The sequence below is a fragment of the Geotrypetes seraphini genome, chromosome 11 (genome assembly GCF_902459505.1).
Source record: "Geotrypetes seraphini chromosome 11, aGeoSer1.1, whole genome shotgun sequence".
Lineage (NCBI taxonomy): Eukaryota > Metazoa > Chordata > Amphibia > Gymnophiona > Dermophiidae > Geotrypetes > Geotrypetes seraphini.
The window spans coordinates 68,088,608-68,109,849 of record NC_047094.1 but is presented as its reverse complement, the minus strand read 5'-3'; the positions used below and the strand labels follow the sequence as shown (position 1 = coordinate 68,109,849).

At 43.6% G+C, this 21,242-nt stretch overlaps 1 protein-coding gene across 2 annotated transcripts in view; it reads left to right on the top strand.

Moving 5' to 3' along the window:
• Positions 1-21,242, top strand: part of TMEM145 (transmembrane protein 145) — a 56,961-nt gene that overhangs the window by 21,074 nt on the left and 14,645 nt on the right. The window contains exons 2-14 of one of the 2 annotated variants that reach the window (XM_033914356.1): positions 726-800; positions 1,027-1,104; positions 1,674-1,760; positions 4,120-4,221; positions 4,370-4,454; positions 5,954-6,025; positions 6,639-6,707; positions 8,432-8,512; positions 13,810-13,888; positions 15,093-15,186; positions 15,388-15,560; positions 15,658-15,778; positions 15,907-16,098. In XM_033914356.1, the coding sequence (XP_033770247.1) occupies positions 726-800; positions 1,027-1,104; positions 1,674-1,760; positions 4,120-4,221; positions 4,370-4,454; positions 5,954-6,025; positions 6,639-6,707; positions 8,432-8,512; positions 13,810-13,888; positions 15,093-15,186; positions 15,388-15,560; positions 15,658-15,778; positions 15,907-16,098 (1,308 nt within the window). The remainder of the gene's footprint in view (positions 1-725; positions 801-1,026; positions 1,105-1,673; positions 1,761-4,119; positions 4,222-4,369; positions 4,455-5,953; positions 6,026-6,638; positions 6,708-8,431; positions 8,513-13,809; positions 13,889-15,092; positions 15,187-15,387; positions 15,561-15,657; positions 15,779-15,906; positions 16,099-21,242) is intronic. The other variant, XM_033914357.1, reaches the window with a different exon arrangement.

Below are 21,242 nucleotides of genomic sequence, written 5' to 3'. Positions count from 1 at the left end.
ACCTGCATACATGACGCCTTTTAACGAGGGGAAAGATATACTCCTCCACCCCCGGTCCAGCAGTACCTATCCCACTCTCATGAGCAAGACATACCAAGTGGACAAAAATAAGCCTTGTGGAGACAAGGTTTGATAAGACTGCTTTTTTTGCATACTACCATGGACCACATATATATGTATATATAAAATGTATGTGTGGGTGTACATTTGCTCTCTCAGGGGCATATAAATACACTTACCTTGCAACATTCATGCGCATTGCAGCAGAGGGCTGAGTGAAGTTAGGCATAAGGAAGAACTTTCTGAGCTTTGGGGTAGTTAAGCATGAGAACAAGTTACTTATGGAGGTAGCAGAATCTCTATTGGAAGTTTTAAGAGCAGTTTACAGAAACCTCTTTCTGGCCTGGTTTTGGAACAGCAGACCCTGTCTGGGGTGAGGAGATGGTCTGAATATCCTCTTGAAGTCCCTGTGATATTGGAGATGTTCCTCTGGGGATTTTTTTTAGTAAAACGTAGCACATGTTACCTGCAACATGGCCCATATGAATAAAATGGGTCCTGTGACAGATAACATTTTAGTGATTTATTTTTGTATTTGTTAAGATTTATTTCCCACCTTTTTTAAGAAATTCTTCCACAGTGGTATACAACGTGCGCTAATCTTTAAAAAAAAAAAAAAAAAAAAAGCCCCCTTATGTAAGAAAACGCTATTATTCTTTTTCCAGGACTGGATTTTCTTGACAAGGTTCTGCTTCCTCTCTGATTATGGACGACTTGATTTTCGATTCAAATATCCTGAGGTAGGTGTAGCGCTAGCAATGCAAATTCTTTCAACTTAAGCCACATCTGTTTTCTGATAGGATTTCTTGACCTATAGGAGCTCCAGATCTGAATGAAGGAGATAGATGTCTAAGGAATTCCTTGGGTACTTCTCAGTGATAGTACAGTTACCCCAGGTCTTTGCTGAAATCATGCAATGAATTTTCACTGTTCTCTGTAATTCCCTTTTCCTTTCTCCTCCCACAGACAAAATGCTGTCAGAACATTCTGCTTTATTTTGATGACCCCTCCCAGTGGCCTGCAGTCTACAAGAAGGGCAGTAAGGTGTGTTGTGGGAGGGTTTCCTAAAATGTGTCCACCTCTTTTTCAGTCTGGGTGCATAATTGTTTCCCCTACCCTTTTGTGTTGGCTATGCTTCTCTAAAGAAACAATGTCCCCATATCCTAAGTAAAACAAAGACCCTCCCAAGATTAGGATTACCATATTTTGGGCTGCAAAACTCTGGACACATGGCCCCATCCTGTTCTGCCCAGCTCCACCTGAAACCCCACCCAATTCTGCTCCCAGCCCTGCCCGCACAAAGCCTCCTCTCTGATGAACTCCAGCCACGTCTGGAGGGCCTGGAGCATGCACGGATGTGTGTGACATCATCCGCGCATACTCAGAGGCCCTCCAGATGCGGCCGAAGCTCGTCAGGGCTTTCCAAAAACCTGGACAAACTGTCGGGTTTTGGAAAGTTTGTCCGGGCACTTGGACAGTCCTCTAAAAAGAGGACATGTCTGGGTTTTCCCCAGACATCTGGTAACCCTATCTAAGGTCCCTTATCCAGGAATGATAGGCCAAAGAGCATGTTATAGCATTCTGAGACTCTGCTGTCTGCCCTTCCATCACAGGACTGTCTGATGAAGGAATCAGTGATTCGACCTGAGAATAACCAAGTGATCAACCTCACAACTCAATATGCATGGTCTGGCTGTCAGGTAAGTAGCCTGAAATCACATGCTTGTATCCAAACCACATGCTCTAGGTGTCAGGTACCTACCATCATTTCACACATTCGCATCCTAGTTTTTACCTCTAAAGCTTCTGCTTAGAATATGAGTTTTCCAGTTGTGCCCCTCAGATCACTATAACCCTTAACCCTTTACCCTTCACCCCATGTTACGCTTACTTGCTACTTTTTGGGACTATAGATACTTGTGATCTGGACTGATCACTACTGAAAATAGGACACTGGGCCAGATGGTCCCTTGTCTCAATCTCTTATAAAATAAATATACATACACAGCCGTGTTGGACTTCATTCACTGTCTAGACCAGTGGTCTTCAATGCAAGGCCCATGAGCCAGTGGCAGCCCTCCAAGACTTCTTGGGTGGTCCATGGAGCCTGTACAAAATCCTCCCCTCTAAGCTGCATAGCCATGGCACCTTTTAGCAGAAGACCACGTAACTAGTGGAGTCAAAACCTGCACCTTCTCCTTCCTGTACTAATCTCCCACCTTGTGCTGCTGCTGCTGCTTTCCTGAAGTAGCAGCAATGGCAAACTGGAACAGACTGACTATAAGACATGCCCCAGAAATGATGTTGGAGAAGGCAGGCTAGCAGCTACGGGTATGTATGGAAAGATCCTGAAGCTGATCTGTTTCAGTTTGCTGCTGCTGCTGCTGCTGCTTTTGGAAAGCAGCTGCAGCACTGGAGATGCTAGTGGGCAGACACTGGTGGATGTGGGGTGGGGGAGAGAGGGAAAACGCTGGTAGATGTGGTATGGGTATGAGAGGGGGACAGATAATGGTAGAAATGGGGTGGGGCATGCTGGTGGAAGAAGGATGGGGAGAAAAATGGGGTAAACACTGGTGGAAGTGGGGTGGGAGAAGAGAGAGGGGCAGAAGCTGGTGGAAATAGTTTGGGGTGGGGGGGGAGATGGGGCAGATTCTGTTTAGAAATGGGAAGACAAATTCTAGATAGAACAGTAGAGAGAGAGGGCACATGTTGGGGGAGTGGGGTACAGAGAGGCGGGAGATGATGGATCCGGGGAAGTGATAGGGGAGATGCTAGATGGAAGATGAGGGGAAAAGAGGGGGCAGACGTTGTATGGAAGGGGAGAGGTACAAAGAGGAGGGGAATATTGATGGAAGGTGAGAGAGGGGAGATTCTGGAGAAAGGAGAAAGGAGAAGCGAAAGGGTAGAGAAGGGCAGACTGTATGGAAGGGGGAAGAGACAGAGGAGGGAGATACTAGTGGAAGGGAAAGACAGTATGGAGATGCTAGATGGAAAGGGGGAGAGAGGAGGCAGATGCTAGATAGAAGAGGGGAAAGAAATGAGCAGATATTTGGGAGGGAGATGATGGAAGGGGAAAGAAGGATATATACCTAGGAGGCAAATACTGTATAGAAAAGGGAGAGAAAGAAGGCAGAGTTAGTGAAAGACTGGGAATAAGAGGGAGTAAAATAGGAGAACCAGGGTGAGGGAAAGAGATGGAAAGCTGCCAGTAGACTGTAAAAAATAGGAACTTGAAGTCTAGATAGTAAGAATGAGTTAATTCTGGACATAGAGGTAGAAAAATAAATTGAAGAAAGCCAAAAGGAAAAGGAAGAGAAAAAAATCCTGGCAAGAGACTTAAGACAGAGGAAAGCAAAAAACAAAGAAGTAAATGGCTACAAAACAAAGATAGAAAAAATAATTTTAATTTTAATTCAGGTTGAAGTAGTATGGTACCCGTGTTTAGAAAGGTTAATAATTATAACTATAAAATAGAATTAATATTATGTCTTTCTCAGGTCAGGACAGCTTACCATCTTGACCTGGGAAAGGAGGTTTTCGCCTTTGAGAGCTAACTGAAAAATGTTTTAAGTCTTTTCAATAAAATTTCATCTTATTTTCCATTTTTTAATTTATATTTGTAATTCTTAATTTGTAATGTATAATGTGTATAATAACATCAGGTTAATGTAATGGAAAAGTTTTGTTCACCTCAACTTAGGCCCAGATGCACAAAGCATGATATAATACATAACTAATATAGTTAAATTAATTTACTGTTTAAAAAATTCATTCGAAAATAGAATATATAATGATTCAACCAGCATTAATTTCAACTCAGTCCTTCCCACTTTCTCTGCTTCCATCTTTTCCATACCTCTGTTTGTATCTCATGTTTCCCTTTTCTTGTTTTCTCTCCCTTTTGTCTTTTATCCATTTTCCTCCATCTCATTCTCTTCCCTCTTTTCCCTCCCTCTCTATCTTTTGCACACTTTTCTCCATCTCTCTCTTATCTACCCTTTTCTTTTCCCTTTCTTCGCAGACTTTTCTGTCTCATTTCTGTTACTGTTTTTTTTACAGGTGATATCGGAGGGAGATGTTCGCTACCTTACGTGCAGCAGTGGAAGGAGCTTCCGGTCTGTCAGAGAGCGCTGGTGGTACATTGCCCTAAGTAAATGTGGGGTGAGTCTCTTTTTCTTCAGCTGTGTGTTCTCTCAAGGGGGCCATCTGCTCTTTGGAACACAGCACAGGTGCCTGAAGTTTGTGGGTTCTGGGGCATAGTACTGGTGCATTGTACTTTTGAATGTAATCTTTAGATTTTGTCCTTCAGGGAGATGGGTTGGAGCTGGAGTATGAGATGGTCTTGACCAATGGGAAATCCTTTTGGACTCGACATTTTTCAGCTGATGAGTTTGGTGAGTTAACAGTCACACACAGCTTTGTGTGGTAAGGTAGAATATCTTTGTCATCTGTCTCCCTCTATCTCTGTCTCTGCCTCTCTCTCTATATTTTTCTCTTTATTATCATTATCAAATGCTATCTTCAGTCCAAAGCTAAGTGCTGTTTCGTCAGTTCTTTCTAAACTCAGCTTTACTCTTGGTACCAAATTCTCTGAGTCAGTGATTCTTAGGGCTAGATTCACTAAGTCCACTGATCATGTCCTGAACACTTTGCGACCCCGACCCAATTCACTAACCTCGTGGCCGATCAACCTCCGACCCGATTCTGATTTGTGCATGCAAATGAGGGCAAATGGCTTGCAAAATAGGAAGGACCTTGATTCAGTATAAAAATTCAGGCACACCGACTGGGCTGGCCGATCGAAAAACAAGCGACTGCTGAAGACCAGTCACTTGTGCAAAAACCCTGCTGTCTGCTCTGACTCTCCTGCTCTCTGCCCTGACTCTCCTGCAATTCTCAAACAGCAAGCGCTAGTCTGCAGTAAGGAGGCGCACTTTTCCAGCACTTTTGCAGAAAAGTCGGCTTGTTCCTATCAAAAAAAAAAAAAGCTACCATCTTTCTTTTTGTGTTCAGCCAAGCAACTTAAGTTTTATTATGAAACTGCATCTCCTGCTCTCAGCCCCGATTCTCCTGCTCTCTACTGCCCCAACTCTCCTGCTCGCCCTTCCCCGCAGTGCGAGCCCATGGTTTTAACCCACGGGTTTAAAGCAGGTTAAAACCACGGGCTCGCAAAGTAAAAAGTTTCCAGCTTGTAAGAAAACCACAGGCTCGTGAAGTAAAGTTTCCAGCTCTGTAAGAAAACCACGGGCTCGCAAAGTAAAGTTTCCAGATCTGTAAGCATGCACAGACCATCTACAGGCAAAGAAGATGGTCTGCGCATGTGTCGGGATCGCTCTGCAGCGATACGTGTTGTCGGTGTGGGGCATGCCTCCGATCGCCCCCATTTGCTTGAGGACGCGTTGTGGATCAGTTGGCTGGCCACGGAACAGATTAGATCGCCCACAGTGTGCTAAGGTTAGTGAATCTAGCCCTTAAAACTCTCATGGGGGGGCCCCCAGCCAGTTGGGTTTTCAAGATCTCTCTAACGAATATGCATGAGGCATATTTGCATCTCTGTTAGATGCAAATTTGCTTCATGCATATTCATTAGGGATATCTTGAAAACTCGACTGCTGGGGATCCCCCAGGATAGGTTTAAAAATCACTGCTCTGAGTAACTACCAGTAAATTCCATCTTCCTTTGGACCAAATCTTCTACCAACATTCTTCTCTCTGCCATATCTCTTACACTCTTTTAATCTCTCCTTTTTTTTGTTTTCATTCTCTACTTTCTTTCTGTCTTTTCTAATTTTGTCCTTTCTTTCCACACTGTTTCTTCCTCGGATAGCCACTGAATGGGAAAACAGAATCAGATTTGCAAGAAAAAGCTAATTCATGTGTGTTTCTCCTTCAGGAATCTTGGAAACAGACATAACATTTCTGCTCATCTTTATTTTCATCCTTATCCTCTCCTGTTACTTTGGCTGTGAGTATGAAACAAATGTAAAGAAATTAACATGCATGTCGGGATAAACTGCTTAAATACACCAGACATGGTTCTGCTCCCCTGAGTGACTCAACCATTAATGCCCTTGCTCCACTCACTTTGCAACCACTAATGAGCAGAGAGCAGGGTTTTTGCACAAGCGACTGGTCCTCAGCAGTTGCTTGTTTTTGGATCGGCCAGCCCAGTTGGGGTTACAAAGGGGTCGCTAAATGGTCGGGCTAAAAGTAGTTTTTGTGCTCCTGTATATTTATGTCCTGTGTGACTGTGTCACTAGCACAGTGCTTTGTACTTGAACTTATTAACCTTTATTTCTGTGCATTGATGGCTATAACACAGTAAATTTAAGAACATAAGAATAGCCATACTGGATCAGACCAATGGTCCATCTATCCCAGTATCCTGTTTCCACAGTGGCCAATCCAGGTCACAAGTACCTGGCAAAAACCCAGATAGTATCAACATTCCATGCCACTGATCACTGGGTAAACACTGGCTTCCCTTTTGTCTTTCTCTGCAGTTCAGGCAGATCTATCTCTCCCCCTGTTATTTTTTCTCTCTTGTGGCCAACCTGGTTTTTGTTTTGTATTTTCAGATATTCTGAAGGGACGGCAGCTTTTGCACACCACATATAAGATGTTTATGACAGCAGCTGGGGTGGAAGGTGAGCTCTCTTCCTTAATCCATATCTATTGGGTGAGTTTCTTCTCTAATCCTAACCGGTTCTCTTCCTTTTTTTTTTTTTTCTTTCTTTTTGCTTCTCTTCTCACCTTTATCTTTGCCCCTTTCACTTTGCTGGTGTGACTGAAGCTGGACATGGGGGTGGTGCGGGCAGATGTGAGGAGCAGCATAGTGAGCGATGTAGCACATGCAGCTTGATAGGGGAGTGGCAGCATCGGGAGGGATATAGATGGATATGTGAGTTCAGTGCAATGGGGTGCAGCTAGATATGGGGTTGGCAGCTCAGGGAGTGATGCAGCTGAGTATGGAGGGAGCAGCACGTGGAGAGATGAAGCTGGATATGGGGACAGCAGGGTGATGCAGCTGTACTCTCAGACCCTGCCCAAATCTGATTGGTGGAGTAATAATGTATAAACTGAGGAATATGTGTCTGCAGTGGCGTAGCGAGGGTGAGTGGCCACCCTCTTCTCCACCCCCTGCTCCTTCCCTCCCCCCAACCATTTGCACTCCTTCTCTTCCCCTGTACCTTTTTTTTTTTTTTCCAAAACTGTTTATTGAATTGACAAAATACAAACAAAGCCACTGAAATAGCATTTGCAATATACAGAGCACAAAAGAACAAACCACCAGAACAGGTGGGAACCTGCAGAGTCCGGGTTTGGTTCTTATACTCTCACCCTACAGAAAAAGCCTCCCCCCACCCTTCCACCCCCCTCCACCCACCCCTAACCTACTGGCAATGTGGGTTCTACTGGCTTCCGCAATCGGTTGAGTACTTGGCTTTTAATCAGAGGGGGGTAAAGTATCCAAATAAGACGCCCAACGGACAAGAAGATCTTACTACGATGTCGAGAAAACCGAGCTGACAGAGATTCCCAGACCATGAGAAGATGAAATTTATTGCTCTAATACCAAATGGTGGGTGGGGAGCCCTGAAGCCAATGACTGAGAATACATTTCTTACCCACTATATAGCCTGCAGAGAGCCCTCTCAGATAACCCTAAGCCAAAAAGAGGATCCCACCAGGGCCTGAAAATAACAACGGATCACCTGTACCTCTTTAATAATCTTGGCATAAGCAGCATCACGAACTTGCTGCCTGCATCTGTTTCAGCTCTCCCTCTGATGTCACTTCCTAAGCGCGGGACCTGGAAGTGACATCAGAGAGAGAGCCAACACTGACGTAGGCAGCAAGTTCGCGATGCTGCTCACGCCAGGAAAATTAAAAAGGTACAGGAGAAAGGGGGGTCGGGAACGAGTGGGGGGACGGGGACGGAGAGAAGAACAGGTGCCTGCGCCCCAACCAAGATGGCGCCTGGGGCAGACTGCCCCCCTGCCTCCCTCTTACTACACTACTACATGACTGAGTTCTCATTTTTCACTGTGGCAGAAGAACAGACTGTAAATAGAGTGTGAAAGGAATGATGGTGTGAAACACATAATAGTGGGATATGCAAAGAAGTCTAATCTTCTCGATGGCATCCAAGATGTTATACTTGTAAAGAACCCACGGATCAGGGTTGCTTTTTGTATTTGCATTTTTGGTCTCAGTGTTGTTCCTGTTATCCTGTTGAACCCTTTCTAATAAAAATGATTAAAAAAAAAATAGTGGGATACGATTGATTTGGTTCTGGAGTATTTAATGTCAGGGAATAGGTGCTTTAAGGTCTCCAGCTGCTGACTGCTTTTCTCTTTTTCCTGTTCAGTGCTGAGTCTCATGTTCTTCTGCATGTACTGGGGACAGTATGCCAGCGATGGAGTTGGGAATCCGAGCCTTAAGATTTTGGGTAGGTACCCTGCCATCTTGTGACAAACCTGTCTGTCTGTCTGCTGCAGGTCAACGGAGGGTCCTTTCAACAATGAGGGTGAGATGACTCCACATGTTCTGTGGGTTTCCACAGCAAACTTGTTGCCATCACCTCTCCTACTCAAAAGAGCAGGGACTCTCAATCTCTTACATTCTGAGACTCTCCCACTTAACTAAACAAATCTGTAACTGAGTCACACGTGGAAACTGTCATCTTGATACTCAATAATACTTTTCCAATAAGCTTTTGACACTAACTGTGCAAGTTTTATCTTTATTTTTTAATTCAGTGTTGGCTGTTGGATACATTTTGGCCACATAACTTGAGTTTGGCCAAAATGTATTTGCTGAAGGGGATGAAAGACCAAGTAGTGAAATGCTGAACACACAGTGGAGGGAGAGAGGAAACAGAAAAGGATAGAGACACATTGATGTAGAGAAGCAGAGAAGCTGGACAGAGGGGAGAAGATGGACATAGAGGGGAAGATAGGGATGTACAGAGGGAAGATGCTAGATATGGGGGAGTATAGGAACACAGAAGGGAGATATGGGTAAAATATATGCATATACTTATAATTTATGCACGATCGCTTATACTGGTCACCCCCCACGTTGATTGCTGGCAGGAGGGTGTCCAACCCCTCCTGCCTGTAGGCCCCCCCCACCCCCCACGATCGCCGGCAAGAAGGTGCTCAACCCCTCCTGCCAAAAGACTACCCCCGCCCCCCATGTCTTCCAGCAGAAGAGGTTGAGCACCCTCCTGCTGGCGATTGTCGGGGGTGGGAAGCCTGCCAGCAGGAGGGGTTGGGCACCCTCCTGTCAGCAATCATCGGGGGCAGGTGGGGGTAGTCTTCTGGCAGGAGGGATTGGGCATCGCTCCTGCCTTGGTCATTCGGGGGGAGGGGGTGGGGGGGGAGACTGGCGGCTGCAGCTGCGGCCACTATACTAATTGTGGCAGGTAGATCCCTTGCCATGATAAGTATAGCAGCTGTGTCTACTCACAATGTAGGCCAACATTTTGCTGGCCTACATTGTAAGCGTCTCCTGCTCTACTAGGGAGATGCATAGGGCTGCCTAGGTTTGCCTAAAGCTACCACCTAGCTTTAGGCAGGCCTCCCTAGGCTCCCAGAGGTGCCCTCAATATAGGCAGGCTGCCTGGGAAGCATTTTCTTTTTTTAAACATGCATCCCGATTGGCTGATTAGACTGCTGTAGGACGCCTACAGCTGCCTACAATCGGCACACTGTTTACAGAATACGGGCCATACTGTATATACTGGTAATCTGGTCATTCATGAGCGTTTTTAGAGCCTATACTTTCAAAATGGGAGAAAACCTTTTCTAAATAGGCTCCATAGTTTCCAAAACACTCCCTGGAATGCCTTTGTTCTATATGGCCCAAAGTCTCTGCGTTCTAAACCTATGTGTGCGTTTTCCAGCAGCTAAAAGTCCATGTCACTGGATATTCATATTTTTAAACCAGATCAGAACCGAGAGATGAACCTATGCAACAGCTCTGCAAAATCATTCCATAGTGGGTGAAAACTATTTTGTGTGTATCCAATGCAGTGATTCACTATCTAAAAACAACCCTAACGCTTCAGAGTTAGATAATTCAAAAGATCTATGAGGCTAAAATAGGCTTTTGAAATATATTCCCTTTGCTGGGAACCTTTTATTCACACGAAACTGCAATGCAGACAAGATACCTGGACAAATACGGGGGCCGGGTTAGAGAAATGGTGAGGCCAGGATGATAAGCAGTGAGATGGCACCATATTGAGCAGCATTTAGCTAAATGTCAGTGGACAACTTTCATCTGCTCAGATTGTATCTGAACAAGTGCAGCTGAACATCCAAAGTTAATTGGAGTAGCGGCCTGTCTGGATAACTTTTTCCCTGACAACCACTGGCTTAATATAAGGATCTAAGTGTAATTCACATGTAATCAGTATAGTGTAAATGTGTATTAAATACTTGTCATAATCATTTACAAAAAAAAAAAAAAAAAAAATCAGTCCTTTGATTTAAAAAAAAATCACTTAGAAATAGGAAACAGCCCTTTTGATGGAAATGTATCTGTCATTTGGAACTTATTGCTGACTTATTGTTGTTCCATGTAGATTTTTATGTCAGTTTGTTCAATAAAAGACCTTTAAAAATGGAAAACAAAACATCAAAAGACAACCTGTTGCCAGCAGTTTCAGCATGTTTTCCTGCCTTTATTTATTTATTTTGTCGGATTTCTAGCCCGTCCTCCCAGAAGAGCCCAGAACGGGTTACAAGTTTACATACACAACAGATGGTTTAGCAACAAGGTTACAATTTCACATACCACAGATGTATAGAAGAACGGATTAAAAGGGTGAAGAGCTGTAGTAGAAATTCCAATGTTATTAAACTACACTTTCGACCTGGTTTACAGCATAGTACAACTAATCATGAAAAACCAATGGAACCTATTAAGAGAAATACTGATGTTATCACAGGCACCCCATTCTATAGCAAAAAAGCGGGTAGCCCACAAAAAGCACTTCAAAACCGCTTCTTCCGTGAAAATTATCAAAAGGAGGAAAAAGCCTCAGATCCCCCCCTCCACCAAACCGATAACTCAGGTGGTAAACAGGTGGAGATTAACCGGGGTATGGTTAAATTACTGGCATAAAAAAACCTCCTCAATAATATTTCAATAAAGAAAAAGCCTTGTGCAATACAAGTGGAGAAGAGTCCGCTTTAAGTTAGAACCACTGGTGTCTGAAAATAACTCAGAGAGCAAAATCCCACTAAATAGATAGAGAGACACGCCACACATCGACGATGGCCAGCGTTTCGCCAATCATAAGCTGCCTCAGGATGTAAATAATTGATTGGCATGCAGTTACATTTTTGGTCACATTTGACGTAAAATCTTTGTATACTGTGATATACCACAGGCTGAAGCTATTCCATCATTAGCAAATGCTTAGATGCTACTGTCAGTGAAAGAAAGATACCTACCACATTCATTGTACAATTATTAGCCTTGGCAATGCAAAGAAATTATTTTCGATACGGTGAAAAGTTTTCGGGCGTTGCCATGGGGGCCACAATGGGCCCTTCTATAGCCAATTTATTTATGCAACATTTTAAAAATCAATGGATTCTTTTAAATCCATTCAGTACTCATATCAAATTGTGGCTCCGGTTCATAGATGACATTTTTGTAGCGTGGACCGGCTCCCATGAGTTTTTTTTTTAGTTTTACAATTGGCTCAACGCCCGGCATGATAAAATACAATTTGATATTAATGTTCATCCCTATAAAATTTCCTTTTTGGACATTCTTCTTAGCAAACAGGGCTCTAAGCTTGAAACTACGGTTTTTCGCAAAAGCACTGATAGGAACACATTTTTAGATTTTACAAGTAACCATCCGTTGCCACTTAAACAAAGCTTACCCACGTCCCAGTTTCTATGTTTTAAACGTATCTGTTTGAATTCTGGGGAGTTTCACCGCCAAAGTAAAGATCTTTCTCAGCGGTTATTAAATCGTGGCTATCCTCCACAAACTTTGAGAAAAGCTTATAAACGAGCCAAACATGTGGACCGGAGTCTATTGTTACTACCTAAAGTTCGATCTCCAGATATGCAAACAATCACTTGTGTATTAGAGTTCTCACCATTAATAAAACGTGTTGACATTTTAGGTCGAGACCCTGCATTCTCTGCTTGCCACCTTCGCATGGCCTATTCCAGACAAAAGAACCTTAAAGAATTATTAAGCCCCTCGGACAGTTGTGCTTTGAAACAACAATATCGTCATTCCAGATGTCAAAGGTGCCAAATTTGTACTATAACATTAGATTTAACAGGTCATTTTATGCATCCGGCAACAGGTAAAATGCACTTTATTCGCTTTCATACCACTTGTCTCACTGACCATGTAATTTATCTCATAATATGCCCATGCCAGAAGATTTATGTGGGCCAAACATCACGCCCATTTAAAACACGTATGACGGAACATAAAAGCTGTCTACATACTGGCAAGCAGCAGGCTCCGATCGTTGTTCATTGTCAAGAGTTTAATCACAATTTTGAAGATTTACGATGTTGTATAGTAGATCATGTTCCTATGAGTCACTATAATCGTCAACGTCTGCTTTTGCAAAGAGAATTATTTTGGATTTACATTCTGGATACCGAGGAACCTAAAGGGTTGAACTCTAGAACCGAATGGCATCATGCACTCTGATACAATTTAGAAATATTCTGTTAATTGAGGAACCTGGGGGATTATACTTAAAACTGAAGGATATCATCTACTATGTCACATAAAAATAAACACAAATATATGATTTTCGTTTTTTCATTTTGAAACCACAAGACACTTGTTTTCATCCAATCCTGTTCTGTTTTGTTTCACGTGACTGCAACTAATGGATTTAAGAGGCGGGACATTTTCCACTCTCTGTGTTTGAGGAGCTGCCATGTTTAATCCTGGAGCTGACTTGAGAGTACGTCAGAGCGTTTTTCCACGGCAAGAAGAGGGGCTTGAGTGGCTGTCCTACAGACGTTAAGTATCTGAACATTTATATTTTGTGTCTTGTAGGTTTGACCGCCACCTTATATCCTGAGGCAGCTTATGATTGGCGAAACGCTGGCCATCGTCGATGTGTGGCGCGTCTCTCTATCTATTTAGTGGGATTTTGCTGAGTTATTTTCAGACACCAGTGGTTCTAACTTAAAGTGGACTCTTATCCACTTGTATTGCACAAGGCTTTTTCTTTATTGAAATATTATTGAGGAGGTTTTTTATGCCAGTGATTTAACCATACCCCGGTTAATCTCCACCTGTTTACAACCTGAGTTATCGGTTTGGTGGAGGGTGGGATCTGAGGCTTTTTCCTCCTTTTGATAATTTTCACGGAAGAAGCGGTGTTGAAGTACTTTATGTGGGCTACCCGCTTTTTTGCTATAGAACCGGGTGCCTGTGATAACATCAGTATTTGTCTTAATAGGTTCCATTGTTTTTTCATGATTAGTTGTACTGTGCTGTAAACCAGGTCGAAAGTGTAGTTTAATATTATTTTGGTTTTCGAGGGGCTTGTGTTGGATTTGGTAGAAATTCCTATGTACATGTTTTGGGTACTGAGCTCGGTAGCCTCAAGGGTGTTTATAGTTCAGCACCCTTCTCATGAAGCTGTACTCGTATGTGCTACGTCCCTGCTTTCCTGGATCTGGCATCCTTTGAACTGCTCGTTAAGCCTCACTCTGACTCTTTTTACCTCTCTTTCAGCTAAGCTCCTCTTCTCTGCAAGCTTTTTGATCTTTTTGCTGATGCTCATTCTCCTGGGGAAGGGATTCACGGTTACCAGGTAACTGAGAGATGATTCCCCTTAATGTTGCAGCTCCTGCTGACCCCTACGTGCTCTGAGGAGGGATTGCTGGGTGAGAGATGTGGGGAGGGGTTGTTAAAATACTGCACTGGAGGAGAAATGGTATAATATTTTCTTAGAATAGAAATTGAAATGTTTGCAAAGGGGATGGGGGAGGATTAAAGAGACAACAGCATTATCTATAATATCATCTATAATATCAGTAGCATATGCTTTAATGTGGCGTATGTTAACAGGACAGTTGAGGCTGTTTTCTGATATTTGAGAACTTGGGAAACTACTGAAGACAGCTTTTGTTTGTGGAGATATTCTCTTGATTGAATTGAGATTCTGATTGTAAATGTTTTAGAAGTATTTATTTAGCTATGTATGTGTTAGTTCTATGCTGATTATGTATGTTTTATGTAAACCGCTTAGGTTTAAGCGGATTAGAAATTTTTAAAACAAAATCTGGTTGTCGGGTCACATCCCCTTGCTGCTCTCACCAGCTTTTCAGAAGAGGAGGCTCCTCTTCACCTTAGCTCAGGGGTGGGCAACTCCGGTTCCCAAGGGCCGGAATCCAGTCGGGTTTTCAGGATTTTCCCCAATGAATATGTGTGATATCTATTTGCATGCACTACTTTCAAAGCATATTCATTGGGGAAATCCTGAAAACCCGACTGGATTCCGGCCCTCGAAGACTGGAGTTGCCCACCCCTGCCTTAGCTGTTGAAAGTTGAATATTGGAAGGGAGGGATGAGGAGAAAGGGAAAAGCAAAAGGACAACCTGATAGCCCCATTAGTTGCTGACCATCCTCCCTAAGACTCTTGGGATTTTGCATGGCGTGTAGCTTCCTCAATTTGAGCTGCACTGGCGGGTGTGTTATTGAGTGCTGTGCTTTTTGTGCTCTCTGCTGAAGCTGGAGGTGTTTTGTGTTCTTTATTTCCATGTCCTCTGCTAGAGGGTGTGACATTGTGCTTTTTGTTTCCCATGTTGTTTGCTCGAGGGTGTGTTATTGTGTTCTTCATTTCCCTCGTTCTCTGTTGGAGGATGTGCTACTGTATGCGGTCTCTACTGAAGCTGGAGGGTGTGATGTTGTGTTCTTTGTTTCCCATGGCATCTACTGGAGGGTGCGTTTCGTGCTGTGTTTCCTGTGACCTTCACTAGATGGTTTATCACTGTGTGCTTTGTGTCTTATGGCAGGGGACGCATCAGCCATGTTGGCTCCATCAAGCTCTCTGTGTACATGACCCTGTACACGATGACACATAGCATCCTCTTCATCCATGAAGCTCAGGTGAGGGGCATGTCCTTGCAAACCTGATTCTTATTGTTTGCTTGCAGTAAGCCCCTGATCTCTCCAGATCTTAGTGTGATAATCTGGTAATATAGTAAATGACGGCAGATAAAGACCAGTATGGTCCATGGTACTAAATATCTTTCTCACTTTTCCTCCCCATTGCCTCTTCATGTTGACCTGTGGGGGTTGGGCATACAGTTTTTTGACCCTGCCCAGGTGCTGTATACATATGAATCTCCAGCAGGCTATGGGAACATTGCACTTCAGTTCATTGCCTACATCTGGTTCTGTTACGCTATTCTGATCACACTGAAGCAGTACCCGGAGAAGCAGGCCTTCTATGTGCCATTCTTCGCAGCTTACACACTCTGGTAAGACCCACTGGACAAGTCTAGGAGGCAGAGGAAGAGCCCTTCCAGCTGCTATTGACCTACTTCTGTGCTCACGCCCCTTCTGTCTTGCTGACAGGTTCTTTGCTGTGCCTGTCATGGCACTTATTGCAAACTTTGGCATCCCAAAGTGGGCGCGAGAGAAGATTGTGAATGGAATCCAGTTAGGGATCCACCTTTATGCACATGCTGTGTTTCTGGTGAGTATATGTATAGAATTCTCCTTCTTGAATTCATGCTGTGTTTCCATAGAGTGCATGATGCCTGAATCTTCCTGTGAGCTCATGTTTGGGTATTAACCCTGGAATGTGCCTTTTGTTCCTGGCAGATTATCACACGGCCCTCTGCAGCCAATAAGAATTTCCCTTACCATGTACGGACATCGCAAATTGACATTGTGGAGGAGAGTGCTGAGAAGTTCCCCCATCATGTTTATGGAAATGTGAATTTCATCAGCGATTCTGTGCCTAACTTTACAGAGCTTTTCTCCATCCCCAGTGCTAATGGGACTCACAGCAGTGTAAGTAACATCAAGATTTTCATCTCTAACTGGACCTAGGCTCTGTTAGCAACAGAACCCATAGCACTGTAAATTAGAGCAAACTGTAATTCCTTGGTAAAACTGAGGTCTCCATCCATAGTAGAACCTATATCACTCTTATTAGCACCAAGATCACCATTCTCAGTGGAACTCATAACACCCCAATAATCCCCAATAATAGTGGGACACTGGAACCCATTAATCCTTAGAATCATTAAATGAATTTAGTACATTCCTTTTTACTAGTAGTTCAGAGAGAGTTACAGTTGGGTACAGTACAGTATTTTCCTGTCTCTGGAGGGATTACAGTTTATGGGGGTGATTCTATAACAGAATTCTAGAACAAACATTGAAAAAACACTGAACAAACATTGATTGAGATAAGTAACTAGCTGTCAATTGTTTTTCAAACCAATGGAGTAGTGCATCTTTGGTAATTTTAAATGTTTAAATGTTGAATGATATCTTAAGTTATAGATGAAGTCACAAAAATTTTTTTAAAAAGAAAAAAAAGCAATAATAATTAAGACATTAAGAATAAATATAGATTTCAGGTTTTTTGGCCAATGACTGGAGCATGGAGCAGAAAAAACTACACTGATTTATCAATCTATGATAAGACTGTGCGTAGGCTCCAATTCTGAGGCCTTTTCCTGAATATAATATAAGATGCGCCTCCTATATTGAGAGTAATATTGTATATCATGTTATATTGAGTATTTAGGCACTCAGGGTGATAATACTTTAAGTTGATATACCGACCATCATATGTATCAGGACAGTTTACAGTATTAAAAATTAGAGAGGTCTCAGGGCATTTATGTAACCATCTTTTTCCCATACACAAGCAGCCATCTGTGACAAGTTAAAAATCAAAAATTTCTTTGGCAGTACCTACTACAGAATTCTGTCTTATTTATAAATATTAACAAAGTGTCAAATAGAAAGGCACCAAAAAAGCAAGTCAGGTGGCACTAGAAACCAAAGAGGGACCACAACTTTTCTTTCCTGCCTTACAATTTAAGACTGTCACCCCCTCCCTTTGTGGTGATTGGTGCCTTTCTCCTCCCCCCCCCCAAGTGACCACTGTGCTTCCTTACCGGTACTGCCTGCATGCTGTCTCTGATGCTACCACTGACATGAAGTATTATTTTATAACTGCAGGTTGGGCCAGTGAGGAGCCTTTAACAACTGCTTATGTTCAAGGCCTATCCAATCCCTCCAGGAGCCAGAAGGTCTTGAGCATGCGCAAATATTCAAGGCCTCACACTGGCCTGGTTTGCATTTATTGTACTTTGGTGTTAGCGGTAGCATCAGAAACAGCATTAAGGCATTACTGTAAGAAGAAACACTGGTCACCAGTGGCGTACCAAGGGGGGGATGGACCGCCCTGGGTGCAGGCTTAGAGGGGGTGCACAGCCGACCAGGTCCGGAAAATTCAGCGGTGAATTTGAAACAGCTCCCTTTCTCCCTCCTGCTCCTTATTTCATGGCTGCGAGTCTAAATTACCTTCTTACAGCAGCTGGAGTTGCGTGTTGCTGCCGTAAAGGTCATCTCTGACGCAACCGGAAGTTGCATCAGAGACAATCTTTACAGCAGCCATACAGCAGCCGGCTGCTGTACGAAGGCAGTTTAGACGTCGTCGGCCACAAGGCAGGGACATTTGTCAGACCGGGCCTGTTGTCCGGGGGTGGGGGGAAGCGTCATGAAAGTAAGGTGCAGGGAGGGAGAAAGGGAGGAAAGGTGGGGTGGAGAGGAAAAGACGCTGAAGGGAAATGGGTAAAACAGAGGGGGAGAAGGACGCTGAAAGCACATGGGGAAGACAGAGGGTGGGGGAGAAGGATGCTGAAAGCACATGGGGAAGACAGAGGGGGAGAAGGATGCTGAAAGCACATGGGGAAGACAGAGGGGGGGAGAAGGACGCTAAAAGCACATGGGGAAGACAGAGGGGGGGAAGGACGCTGAAAGCACATGGGGAAGACAGAGGGGGGGGAGAAGGACGCTGAAAGCACGTGGGGAAAACAGGGGGTGGGGAAGAAGGACGCTGAAAGCACATGGGGAAGACAGAGGGGGAGAAGGATGCTAAAAGCACATGGGGAAGACAGAGGGGGAGGGAGAAGGACGCTGAAAGCACATGGGGAAGACAGAGGGGGGAGAAGGAAGCTGAAAGCACATGGGGAAGACAGAGGGGGGGAGAAGGACGCTGAAAGCACATGGGGAAGACAGAGGGGAGAGAAGGACGCTGAAAGCACATGGGGAAGACAGAGGGGGAGAAGGATGCTAAAAGCACATGGGGAAGACAGAGGGGAGGGAGAAGGAAGCTGAAAGCACATGGGGAAGACAGAGGGGGGGAGAAGGACGCTGAAAGCACATGGGGAAGACAGAGGGGGAGAAGGATGCTGAAAGCACATGGGGAAGACAGGGGGTGGGGAAGAAGGACGCTGAAAGCACATGGGGAAGACAGAGGGGGAGAAGGATGCTGAAAGCACATTGAGAAGACAGAGTGGGGAGAAGGACGCTGAAAGCACATGGGGAAGACAGAGGGGGGGAGAAGGACGCTGAAAGCACATGGGGAAGACAGAGGGGGAGAAGGATGCTGAAAGCACATGGGGAAGACAGGGGGTGGGGAAGAAGGACGCTGAAAGCACATGGGGAAGACAGAGGGGGAGAAGGATGCTGAAAGCACATTGAGAAGACAGAGTGGGGAGAAGGACGCTGAAAGCACATGGGGAAGACAGAGTGGGGAGGATGCTGAAAGGACATGGGGAAGAGAGAGTGGGGAGAAGACGCTGGCAGGGAAGAAGAGAGAGATACCAGACTATGGGGGGAGCAGAGGGAAGAAGATGGGTGTCAGACCAATTTTGAAGGGGGGAGAAAGGGAGAGGCACAGTAACAGAGCAAATGGAAGACGCAGAGAGAAAAGAGACAGTGGATGGAAGATGTGGAAAGCAGAAACCAGAGAAGACAAAGGTAGAACAAAAATTCTCTATTTATTTATTGGTTTAGGAGACATGTGTCACTGTTTCTGTGGTATTGCATTGTATGTATAGTCCAGCTTTTTGCTGGTTCAATTTAACCTTTGTCTATGTATTTCTATTTTATCCCTCCTTTTACAAAACTGTGGAACGTTTTTTAGCGCCAGACGTGGTGGTAGCGTCAGAGCTGTTATACCGCGGCTAAAATCCACACTACAGTTTTGTAAAAGGGGGAGGGGTTAGTTTGTGATGACATATTCCATATTAGGCGAAGGTGTTTTCTATGTTCTGTGTGTTCGAAAGACATGGTTTTCTGTTATGATTGACGGCGTAGGATTGATCTGTACTAGTCTGGCTTGTTTAGTTTTACAATGGGTGTATTGATGTTGTACTGCTCACTGCAGTATTTAAGATACTGCCTTTTCCTAGGTACTCATGTGTGACGTGTGGCTTGTTACTAAAAATCATGTTTTTCGTACAGATGGGGGGGGGTTTGCCAAAAAATTATGGCCCCGGGTGTCACATATGCTAGGTACGCCACTGCTGGTCACCAAAGAGGTGGGGTGGGGATAGAGAGAGACATGCCATCACTGGGGAGGGAGAGAGGGAAGACAAATGTGTGCTGACTCGACTACAATCTGAGATTCTAATTTTTGGATCTTTTTTCAGGGCCAAAAATTCTGACTAATAGTTAAGTTTATACAGTAACTGACCACAGTATTTTGCTTGCTTAGTTAGCAGAACCTGGAATTACTGGACTAGTGTTGAGGTTTTCCTCCTTCCTCTCAAATGGTCACTTTAGAATTTTTTGCAGTTCAGCATTTTGTGACAGATGTGTGTTTTATTATGGAGTTCTGTAGGGGTCCTTTTGCCACCAACTTTGTTTAGCATTTTTTTCTGTCTCTGGCTTTCCTTATTCAATATCTAAATATCAGTCTATATTTTACACTGACAATATCCAGCTTGTGGCCTTTATGGATCCCTGCGTCCTTGACTGGGGACCTTTAAATTATTGCTTGAATTCCTTTGGTTGATTGATGGCTCCATTCTAAGCTGAAATGAAATTCTTCCAAGTGTGAAGGTAGCTGGTTTATGTGAAGAGCCCCTCGCTTAAAATTGCTCCTATTATTTTTGACACCACTATTGTTGTAAAAGAATGTTATCATTTTCTTTTAATTTCTTTTAATTTGATTTTAACAATATATATTACCTTAAAGCGGTTTATAGTGTTAAGTCTCATATTAAAAATGTAAAACAACATTCTCCACTTAGCAAGCACATCTAACAATTTACAATAAATGTAAGAAAAACATTAAAACAACATAGAATAGCCACACTCCTCACTCCCTAAATAGAGCTAAAACCACGTTTTCAAGAGTTTCAGAAACTGAAGGTAATTCCTCTCTTATAATCTGAGGCAGATCATTCCATAATTTGAGTCTCTTAGCGAAATGCTCCTCCTGGTAGACAGGTGGCACTATACTCACCAGCAGCAGCTACAAAAGGTTGAAGTGAGAGGATTGCAACATCCTGCCTGGCACATAAGATAATGAGGCAAATTCATGTAATAATTCTGTATTTGTAAATGAGGCTCTGTACCTTAAACTGTATCTGCGCTTCAACAGGAAACTGGTGAAGCTAACAAAACAGGCATTGCATGATTTTTATTTTTTTTTACCCAAAAGTAACTGCTATATTCTGCAAAGTCTGCAACCTTTTCAAGGAGACTAACAGAAGGCCTACATTGAATGAATTACAATAGTTGATCTTATAATGCTAACTTATCTTTATGCAAAAATAGTTAAAGAATGCACAGCCTCCAAAATTACCAAAAACAAGATTTAATAGTCATTGAAATCTGCAAAAACAAAGATAATGCCACATCAAACTTCAAACCTAAGCTAATCAGCTCCTTTGAAAATTTAATTGGATATCATGCCATTACTGGCACCAACTGTCTTTGCCCTGTGATAACCATAGATATTTAGGGCTAGATTCACTAAGCCCACCGATCAAGTCCCGACCACTTTGTGACCACTTAGCGACCCGATTTCTCTGCGATCCGATTCACTAACCTCATGGCCGATCATCAACCGATCCGATCCGCGCATGCAAATGAGGGGAAACGGCATGTAAAGTAGGCAGGCA